Source organism: Dendronephthya gigantea, unplaced genomic scaffold, assembly GCF_004324835.1.
Source record: "Dendronephthya gigantea isolate DGI-Jeju-01 unplaced genomic scaffold, DenGig_1.0 000036F, whole genome shotgun sequence".
Taxonomy (NCBI): domain Eukaryota; kingdom Metazoa; phylum Cnidaria; class Anthozoa; order Malacalcyonacea; family Nephtheidae; genus Dendronephthya; species Dendronephthya gigantea.
The window spans coordinates 995561-1007413 of NW_021163046.1; the positions used below are offsets into that span (position 1 = coordinate 995561).

Here is an 11853-nt window from a genome sequence, read left to right on the forward strand (position 1 = left end):
CAAAACATGCAGGCGTCATTTTTGTGTGATTGTTTTGTGCAATTACTACCCAGATTTGATGTTTTATACAATATGTATCCCTCAATATTAAATTCAGCGATGGCCTACTCGTAAAATAGGGAGCATAAAATGTTTACAGGGCAAGTCCAAATCAAATAATCCCCCGCGCTACTTTGATCGACTCAACAAAAGCACTACGGGAGATACTGTGATTGCGACAATAAATTTTCGTGTGAAATGACCTTTTCAGCTCATTTTGCCCCGGCAGAAAAGCATGTTTACATGATTAGTATGAAATATTCATATGAGTTCAAATGTTTAAATGAGTTACTTACCAACTTGATGATCTACTTCTTACTTTCAACTTCAATTGTAAAGGCGAAAACAATGATTGTGTTATCGACTGGCTTGGTTGTGACTATAACAACTTGTGACGCCCCCCACAAGTCAGCATCGCAAAAACAAATCTCGGCTGTAAATTAAGCCTCTTACAGACGAACAAGTTTTCTATGACAAGTTTTTATATGACAAGTTTTAATTGCCAATTGCACATGTGTATGTACAACAAATTTTCTATGACAAGTTTTTCTTTGACAAGTTTTATTTATTCATTATAAATCAAGTATACTTGATTTTAAACAAGTGTACTTGTCATAGAAAAAATTGTCAAAGTTGGGCGTACAGACGAACAATTAAAACTTGTCACATAAAAACTTGTCATAGAAAACTTGCTCGTCTGTAAGAGGCTTAATTCAACGATATAGTTTAAATGGTCATCCGTCACCACTCCTGCAAAACAAGTTTTGAATGTCACATCTCAGAGAACCATGCGTCAAAAACAAATATGATATATTCGTATACAGGTTTATGAAGTACTCACCAACTTGATGATATATTTCTCACTTTTTAACTCATATTCTAAACGAGAAAGATGATTTATAACATGAAATCTATATATCATGGGCTACTGGCCTTGTCGCTGTGTGCACGAGGGAGAGAATGGTCGTTTTGAAATGCTAACAAGGGAATTTTCATTTTTAACAACACGGGTGTCTCTGCAACTGGAATAGACGCTTTGAATGTGTTTGTGTTATTTCAGAACAAAATTTTAAATATTTGAAACCGACAAAGATATAACCAATTGCGAACCCAGCTTCATGAATAACAATGGCGAATTAGTTTTCATTTGCAGCAATTTAATTAAATATTAATCGAAAATAAAGCTTTGAAATTAAAAGAGAAAGTTCTGAGATATTTACGATGTGCTTCTTCTCACAGGAGCATCAGTGAGTGAACACATATACTCAAATGCATAGAAAAACTTTTTTTAATATCAGACAATATAAAATAAAAAGCAAATGAACTTATTACTTGATAAGTGTGATGTATCGTATTCTTAGATAAAAGAGAGAAAGAAGAGCGAAAGTAAAATGAAAATTGGGACATAAATTCAGCGATAACGCCTCTCGTTCCCGGAAACTTTAAGCTTCAACTCCGTATATTATTTCTTAATTTCTTAAATTTCTTAAATGATCTGCAGAAATAACTGGATGGGTCAGTCGTAGTAAGATTATTATTATAGTCTCTATGCTCGAATACCTGACCAATGTGCATCTCTTATTTAACTTGGGTTTCGTTCTCCTGTGATCTGTTGTGGAGACCAAGAACGACTGTGAATCTTCGTGGTCGAACTACAACACCGGTCCTTTGATGCAAATTGCGATGGGTTGATGTATGTACATTTAGCAAAACAAATTCTTTAACTCGCCTTTGTAAGTGATAAGGCTGTCTCTAAACATCTTCTCGAATCTTTAATTTAAGAAATCATCTTTAGGATCTCTGATCCTTCCCACTAGCTCAAAAGCTAATTACTAATGCTGCTTTGATGTTCCCAAATCCCTACAGTACGTGAATGTGTAAACCTCGTTCATCATATTACTCCAATCCTCTGCTGTTAATTGTTCCTGCAAGCGAGTAAACAAACGGTTCTGATTGGACTAATTTGACCGCTTTATTTTGCTAGATTACAGCTTATTGTGTTTTACTGACTAAGGTCATGTGCACACGTTAACGTTTTCGAGCGTTTTAACATTCGTTAAGAGGCTGTTTACGTGATCCCGCTTGGCCGAGATTCAACGAAGCGTGAGATGACTTTGTCACTTTGAGGTATTGAAATGAATATATAACATGATTCTGGTCGTCGTGAAGTCATTTCTGAAGTGTAATTAACGCATTTCTAAAAACATTTGAACACATTTCTAACGACCTACCATGACAAAAATAAAACACAATAATTGTGGCAAATCATTGCACAGTTTCCTGGCCTTATTTGTCTGCTCTCAAATCTGACTTCATTCTTCCGAGATTTTAATTGTACATTTTCAAGGTTACCAGGTGAATAATTGATGACATTTCTGCGTCTAAATTAGGGTAAAAAAGTTTAGTTTCACTTTAAACATTGGCCCAATTTCAAAAAGCATCGTACTTCATCAATTTCAATGACAATTATATTTTCGCCCCATCACTAGGCATCCAATTTAGCACGATATTTTTGGGTTCGCGACGTAATAACACGAGTTACACGACGATTGTCTTTACCACTGGGCCAACAGATCTTGAAATCAACAGCTATATTTATCTAACTTACCTAAATCTTCTCTTTTACGTCATGATGAAACACTTTCACCATGCAGCATTCGAACCATCAATTTGGAAGTTGCGCGACCGGCCATTGTCGTCATTGCTCTAGACTATTTGCTCTTGAGATAACTGACGTTATTTTTATTTTACTTAAACCATTTTTCAAGTTCATAATGAAAAACATTCCTTTCATAATTTAATCCTTCCACTTAAGACATGCGAGAAACCAAAAACTACGACGCCATAGTTAAACTTGCAAGAAGAGCCTCTTTCCTCGAAACAGGACAAGAGAGCGAGAACCGATAGATTGGCGTGTCACGCAGTGGATGCGACTCCAAAAGCCGGAAGCTCAGTATATATGATATTGCTCTATGTGGTGATTGTGGGATTATTATTTGTTCACTGCGACTGCGCGGGGTTTCTTTATACTAAACTCAAACTTTTCATTGTTTTCCAGTAGTGTTTAAGTATGTCATTGGGACCCTGGTTGGAGATTTCGATTCCGGAGGTAGAATCTGTTGGGGCAGACGCCATTGTGGATGTTGAAGACGCAGAGGTTGGTAAGAGGCCAGCTAACTTTTGTGTGACTGCCTCGGTAACCGAAGACACCAGTGTTGAGATAAGCTCACTCGAAAGAGAGGGCAAAGCCACATCACTCACGGGCACAGTTGACGTTGACGGGGTGGTACCAACAGATACAGCATTGGGCGAACTTCGAGTTCGGCGAGATGTTGTTGGTTGGTTCTGAACAGACTCTCGCAAAACGGCTGATGGAGCGGCGACACGCTTAGAACGACGCACGGGTGGCATTCTAAAAAATAAAACTTTAAAAGCAGAAATAGATACTTATGGCGTGATGACTTAAAGATAGTAAAGCAACCGCACCCAAATTTTTGTCGTTGTGCGAGAAATAAAACTATCCCCCGTAAGGCGAACATTCAATAGTGAGGATTCGTTCGTTATTAGTTTTGTCGTAATTGAAAGTTGGAATGTGTGAAAGAATGATTATAAAACGTCAGCAGGATGAACATGGCAGATCCGAAGATCGCCGCACCATTCACCCTATGGCCAACAAAAAACTCACAAAAAGTGTGAGAACTCTCATATAGAGGAGAGATAAAATCAAACGTCAGCAGGATGAACATGGCAGATCCGAAGATCGCCGCACCATTCACCCTATGGCCAACAAAAAACTCACAAAACATGTGAGAACTCTCATATAGATGAGAGATAAAGACAAAGTCAAACGTCGGCAGGATGAACATGGCAGATCCGAAGATCGCCGCACCGTTCATCATATGGCCAACAAAACTCACAAACAGTGTGAGAACTCTCATATAGATAAGAGATAAAGATAGAATAGATAAAGGCGCTAAGGCGCTTCATAAGAAGTAATCACGAGTAAAGTTTGTCAAATTTCAAGGTTATAGAAAAGTAAATGTAACGTACGACATGCAGCTTGTTATATATATATAGAGAAAGAATTTTATAACATTTTAATTGCTTGAAGAATTGCCCCCCGATAACTTCGGTATAATTTATATTGCCCGATTCTATTAAAATGGACCCCGTCAGGTAGAAATGGCGTCACGGAAGGTCGTATAAAGCCATGGTGTGTCCATAAAAACACTCTCGGAACCTTCTCTAAAACTACCTGTAGGTAATTATTTAGCATTAAACGCTGCTTTTCAAAAAGAGGGTTGTTCTTTCGCGGGGAAATCAGGCATACGCATACCAATTTAACGCGATATTGATCTAGCATTAGAGCAACCAAGTCGTCAATGCGTGAACCGACTGTTTCGGGCCTTAAAGCGGACAAATCGTTCGTGCCTATCTCCAGAATAACAATATCTGGGGCACACCGAGAAACTACCCCTAAATCAAATTTGCGGATCTTCTCCACTGTTCTACCCCCTATACCGTGTAGATAAACTCTCGCTGTGCCCTTGAGTTTAAAAGTCGGGCACATGCGAATATCCCGCTTACGTTTCAGGTCGCACTGTAGGCGACGAACAAATGAGTGTCCCAGGACCAAAACTTTTGGGGGTACCATTGTGTATTCGTAGCTACTATATGTATATGTATATTAATATATAAATATATAGCAAAACAAATAGAACACTTCTGTAAATACCTTTCAACTTTCAAGGAGCTCTGTCTTTTGCGATGTCACGCTTAAACTGACCGTTTGTGGTTTGGGTATTCGGTCTTTGTTAGTTTTCGATTTGCTGCTGGCCATTCACCACCTTTCCCATATTGCGTGCCATCCATTACCTGTCGGTCTTTTAGATAAGACGCAAAGCCCATAATATAAGATTTTTAATTATCGTCGGCAAGGCGTATCCCCTTGGGGGTACACCTTGCCTTAGTAGTCTATTTATAAAATCACATTACATAAATTTCTTATTTCCTTCGTAAATATTTTGTTTTATATTGGAAAATTGCTCCATACATCATAAGAATAAAATAGATTAGGTTTTATAATTGTATTATACATAAAAAGATTACTAAGAATTCAATAAAAATTCTTAACCATGCATGTCTTTGTATTGAATATTAGGAAGCATTTTTGACTATCCAAGCGTTGAAAACGAAGTAACGCGTAAAAACTTCATGAATTTCATTATGAAAGCGTTCGATATTCTGGACAGGTCGAACATGCAATAACAAACCCTGGTTGAACACAGTTTCCTGCACACTAGTATTTTCCATCAGTTTCATCTCATGCAAGAGGCAATAAACTGGGCTAACTTGTATCTTTTTTATTTATTGCTCCATATCATAAATATAAAATAGATTAGGTGGGGGCAATTTGGGTGGGGTGATTTTTGGCACTTCACTCAGGTTTTATAATTGTATTATTCGTAAAAAGATTACTAAAAATTCAATAAAAATTTTTGACTATGCAGGCTGGATTCGACCAATTTTCAATGATGTTCTTGTTTGCCGCCATTTAAAATGAATTTCGAATCTTGTCAATTTTGTATTTCTAAGAGTAGTATTCCCATGTTTAATTTTAAAATTTATCCCGCAGTCACGAAAAGTTTAACGCCGAATGCATGTATAATTCGTGCTAAACGTATTTGATATATTTTCTGTCAATTTTCGGCGATCACAAACGCATTTTAGTGATATGGCAGTTGAGAAGAGATTATTAGGTAATGGAGTATCCCAAACAAGTCTTTTTTCAAGGGTTCACTACTGAGGTTCAACTATGCTTAATTTTATAGTCTTTTGAGGGGGGCTCAGCCATGTGCACATGGCCGTGGTTCAGTTCGTCTGTTTTCAAGATCGTTTTTATCTAGTTTATCGCTTTGAAGCTCGATTAATATGATCAAAGGGAACTGAATATTCTGAGGCAAATGTTAAGTTAGCTTTATTGTAAATTAACGGTGTTTGAAACCCTTTTGGCGTAAAAGCGAAAATGTTACCCGGTTCCAGTTTACGAATACGGGTGACGTACACAAACCCGTGTCCGGAGAATGGAAAAGGAATTGTAATTTAAGAGATTGTGGAAAAGACAGTTTAAAGCGGTTCACCATGCAGCATATAATATCATTAAAATTTTAGGTTGTTCTGGACTTATAAAATTTGATCATAAAGCAATAAATCTTGAATGAAATTTCGATTTTAAGGCTATCATAGAACTGTCTACTATTCTGATCGTGTTGGTAAGAGAAAGGTTTAATACAGCAATATATTGAAAATGTTTAATGATTAACGAGTGTTCCATGTGACAAATTCAACTTCGTGCGATTTCAAGACGCTTTGCCGTGTCGTCTGACAATCATCAATACTTTATAATATTTATTTACAATCTATCTGTGCTTAGTATAAAATTATTATGGTTATCAACTTGTACTCTCACCGTCCCGTCGTAAAATGCACTATGATGGTTAAGCCTTCTTATTCAGCATTCGTTGGAGAGTTTGATAATTTGCATTATATTGAAATTTGCGATGCATGTTATAATATTCGTGTCTGTTTATAGCATATTATATGTTATGATGAAGCCACGCGCAAACGACTGCGATTTTAGTCGGCAAACATCAAACTGTTTTGATACATTCAGATTGCTGTCAGCCGAAAAAAGTCCCCAAAAATGACATCACGCATGCAAATATTTAGTCGGCCGACTTAAATCGTACGACAAAAATTGCGTCGTGTGCGCCTGGCTTTACTCCGTGCGATTGAAATATTTCTCTTTATTTTGCTTGAGGATATTGTTTAATAAATCAACTGTTGCTATCATGAGCAAAAACAGCTAGGATGATGTTGTGTGTTTTGAAATAATTTTATGGCCCTCGCTTGTTAATAAATTTATGAGGCATCCAAACGAGGCATTTTTAAGCGGAATCTGGTATGTATTATTTCCTGCGGGGAATAGCAATGATTCTTGGAAGCGAAATTCATGGCTGCACACAATACTCTCTGGTCGCAATGAGAAGAAGTTCAACTATTATGGTAGGATCCTAACAGTTCCAACAGGATTTCATAATACGATTTAAAATAATGGCTAGCATCTTCGAAATCTTCTTTCTCAAAGCAAACTGTGCCAAGATAGAAGTTGGAACGAAGAACATCCTTATGAATTGGTCCTAGTTTCTCTAATTGAATATTTAGTGCCTGTTGAAGATAATCTCTGGCGTGATCTAAATCCCGTTTTGATAGGCACACAACACCCAGTTGGAAGAATCAAGAAGCAACATCAACATGGTTTGGTCCGAATTGCTTCAATCGAATTTTCAGCGCACGTTGATGATAATCACTAGCTTGGTCCAAATCACCTTTATCCTTACACAAGTTACCCAGGTTGTAGTATAAACTAACAAGTTCAACATGGTTTGGCCCAAATTGTTCTAACAGAATTTTCAGCGCTCATTGATAATAGTCATTAGCTTGCTCCAAATCACCTTTATCTTTACACACATTACCCAGGTTGTTGTATAAATTAGCAACGTCAACATAGTTTGGCCCCAATTGTTCTAAACGAATTTTCAGCGCTCGTTGATAATAATCATTAGCTTGCTCCAAATCACCTTTATTTTTACACAAAATACCCAGGTTGTTGTATGACTTAGCAACTTCAACATGGTTTGGCCCCAATTGTTCTAACCGAATTTTCAGCGCTCGTTGATGATAATCACTAGCTTGCTCCAAATCACCTTTATTGTTACACACATTACCCAGGTTGTAGTATGAAGTAGCAACGTCAACATGGTTTGGCTCCAATTGTTCTAACCGAATTTTCAGCGCTTGTTGATGATAATCACTAGCTTGCTCCAAATCACCCTTTTCAAGACACAAAGTACCCAGGTTGTTGTATGAACTAGCAACGTCAACATGGCTTGGTCCTAATTGTTCTAACAGAATTTTCAACGCTCGTAGATAATAATCACTAGCTTGATCCAAACCACCTTTCTTCTCACACACCATACCAAGGTTATGTAATGACTTAGCAAGGTCAACATGGTTTGGTCCTAATTGTTCTAACTGAATATTCTGCGCTCGTTGATGATAATCACTAGCTTGCTCCAATTCGCCTTTATCCGCACACACAACACCCAGGTTGTTGTATGAACTGGCAACATCAACATGCTTTGGCCCCAATTGTTCTAACAGAATTTTCAGCGCTCGTTGATAATAATCACTAGATTGATCAAAATCACCCTTTTTATGATGCAAAATACCCAGGTTGTTGTATGAATTAGCAACATCAATATTGTTTGGGCCCAAATGTTCCAACTGAATTTTCAGTGCTCGTTGATGATAATCACTAGCTTGCTCCAAATCACCTTTCCCCCTACACACATTACCCAGATTGTTGTATGACGTAGCAAGGTTAACATGGTTTGGCCCCAATTGTTCTAACTTAATTTTCAGCGATCGTTGATGATAATCACTAGCTTGATCAAAATCACCCTTTCCATGACACAAACTACCCAGGTTGTTGTATGAAGTAGCAACGTCAACATGGTTTGGTCCCAATTGTTCTAACTGAATTTTCAGTGCTCGTTGATAATAATCACTAGCTTGCTCCAAATAGCCTTTATCACGACACACATTACCCAGGTTGTTGTAAAAATAAGCAACATCGTTATGATTTGACCCGAAGTGTTCCAATTGAATTTTCAGCGCTCGTTGATAATAATCATTAGCTTGCTCCAACTCACCTTTATTCTCACACACAACACCCAGTTGGGCGAATGAAGAAGCAACATCAACATGGTTTGGCCCCAACTGTTCTAACTGAATTTTCAGCGCTCGTTGATGATAATCACTAGCTTGCTCCAAATCACCTTTATCACTACACACAATACCCAGGTTGTTATATATACTAACAAGGTCAACATGGTTTGGCCCCAATAATTCTAACTGAATTTTCAGCGCTCGTTGATAATAATCATTAGCTTGCTCCAAATCACCTTTATCACTACACACATTACCCAGGTTGTTATATATACTAACAAGGTCAACATGGTTTGGCCCCAATAGTTCTAACTGAATTTTCAGCGCTCGTTTATAATAATCATGAGCTTGCTCCAAATCACCTTTATCACTACACACATTACCAAGGTTGTTGTATGAAGCAGCAAGCATAACATGGTTTGGCCCCAATAGTTCTAACTGAATTTTCAGCGCTCGTTGATAATAATCATTAGCTTGCTCCAAATCACCTTTATCTTTACACACAATACCCAGGTTGTTGAATGACTTGGCAACGTCATCATGGTTTGGCCCTAATTGTTCTAACCGAATTTTCAGCGCTCGTTGATGATAATCATTAGCTTGCTCCAAATCACCTTTCTTCTCACACACAATACCCAGGTTGTTGTATGACCTAGCAACGTCGACATGATTTGGCCCCAATTGTTCTAACCGAATTTTCAGAGCTCGTTGATGATAATCACGAGCTTCCTTCAAATCACCCTTATCTTTACACAGATTACCCAGGTTGTAGTATGAAGTAGCAACGTCAACATGGTTTGGCCCTAATTGTTTTAACCAAATTTTCAGCGCTCGTTGATAATAATCATTAGCTTGCTCCAAATCACCTTTCTTCTCACACACAATACCCAGGCCGTTGTATGACCTAGCAACGTCAACATGCTTTTGCCCCAATTGTTCTAACTGAATTTTCAATGCTCGTTCATGATAATCACTAGCTTGCTCCAAATAACTTTTATCACTACACACACTACCCAGGTTGTTGTATAAACTAGCAATAACAGTATGATTTGCCCCGAATTGTTCCAATTCAATTTTCAGCGCTCGTTGATAATAATCACTAGCTTTCTTCAAATCACCCTTCCTATGACACCAAGTACCCAGGTTGTTGTATGACTTAGCAACGTCACTATGATTTGGTCCTAATTGTTCTAATTGAATTTTCAGCGCTCTTTCATAATAATCACAAGCTTGCCCCAAATCACCTTTATTGCTACAAACAACACCCAGATTGTTGTATGAGGCAGCAATGCCACTATGATTTGGCTCCATTTGTGCTAATTCAATTTTCAGTGCTCGTTGATGATAATCACTAGCTTCCTCCAATTCACCTTTCGCATGGCACAAAGTACCTAGGTCGCTGTAGCAACTAACAAGGGCAATATGGTTTGGTCCAAATATCTGTAACATAATTTTTAGTTCTTGCTGGAAAATTTCCATCGAGAGGGAAAACTCGGAAAAGTGACATAGAGTTCTTCCAAAAAAACTATACATATGCAAGCTCGTTAAGGATATGGTTTGATTTGGAAACAATCTATTAATTTCTGTTAAAAATGCTTTCAAATGTGGAATCATTTTAATCTTATCTTTCCTGTCTTCGAAAGAATACAATGTTCTTGTGACGTTGTTAATTACTTTTCTTACATTTTGCTCTTCATTTGGTATTTCAGCTTTTGATGAATCGCCAATGTCAGTTTTTTTCAAAAGATAACGAAATTTGATCGCATTATGGACAACACGATGCAGGCGTATATCACCGTCTTTATTCCCAACATGAACAAACAACGAGCAGTGTTTTATTGCAAGAATTATATCCTCGGCCTCAAACTCGTCTTCTTGCTGCTGAATGTATTTTACAACAAGATCAAGTGGTAGTGGTTCAAACGATATCAAAGAGAAAAGGTTGAATGCATGTCCAAGAATTTTGTCTTCTTCGGCGCATTTTGTAACAGCTAAAAGCACAGCTGCACTCATGGTGGATGAATATGCTGCAGAATTTGTCTGCCGAAGACGCTCTTCTGTTAATTCTCTTCTCCCTTTTTCAAGCTTTTCAAAGTAATCTCGCCAAGAAAAATCTGGGAGACTCTCGATGACTTGGCCCATATACGCGGCTGCGGCAGCCATTGCCAACGGTTGACAATCTAATTTCTCCGCGACCTCATCTAGTAATGGATCATTGACGTCTGTTCGTGATAACAGGGCAAGAAGCTGGCGACACTCTTCGTCATTCATACCGAGACTAAGTGAAATATGTTTACTTGACCAGCTGTCGGAAGGAACTGCATTTGTGTTTTGTGTCGTCACTATGATTTGACCGTTATTCCAAACATCGTCGCCCATCAGAGGCAGTAGTGGGGAAATGAGCTCGAGATTTTCCACATTGTCGACGATAATCCACCACTTCTTCCAATGCTTGATTCTGTTGGATATTTGCGATCTCAAATCTTTGATTTTCTCATCTTTTGGTTTAGAAGAGCTCAAAAGATCTTTTAAAACGCTTTCGTTGCAATTTAGCTTACGACAAAAATCTTCATAGGAATATAACAGAGAATCTAAATCTTTTCCGTTTAATGTCATTACAAACATTGCTTCGTCCTTCACATGAACATCTTTGCAAATATCTTCACAAACTTGTCTGGCGAGTTGAGATTTTCCACTTCCGGGATTCCCAGAGATGTAAAAATATGTAAGTTTGCCGTCGTTATCACAGCGCAACTTTTCAAGATCTTCTCCTATCTCGTGTATCTTGTCAGAACGAGACACGACTTTATGAGTTGGTTTGGGAGGTAGAACTTGGAAGGATTTATAGAGATTTTTTACTCGAACGACTTCGTTGCTTGACAGTCCTAATGCATTCAATGCATTTATAACATTTGTTGTCTTGGTTTGAAAGTCTGCATCATCCAGCGTTTTTTCAGGTTTATGAGTTATTTCATTTCGTAGTTTTCTCAGATTATCGATTTCAGTTTTTTGCGTTGGATTAAG

General features: G+C 37.8%; 1 protein-coding gene across 1 annotated transcript; it reads right to left on the reverse strand.

Moving 5' to 3' along the window:
- Positions 1-6336: 6336 nt before the first annotated feature.
- Positions 6337-10334, reverse strand: LOC114525855 (tetratricopeptide repeat protein 28-like). The gene has a single exon (XM_028547316.1). It carries the CDS (start codon positions 10306-10308, stop codon positions 7519-7521), a length of 2790 nt encoding a protein of 929 aa, XP_028403117.1. The 5' UTR covers positions 10309-10334; the 3' UTR covers positions 6337-7518.
- Between the last annotated feature and the right edge of the window lie 1519 nt (positions 10335-11853).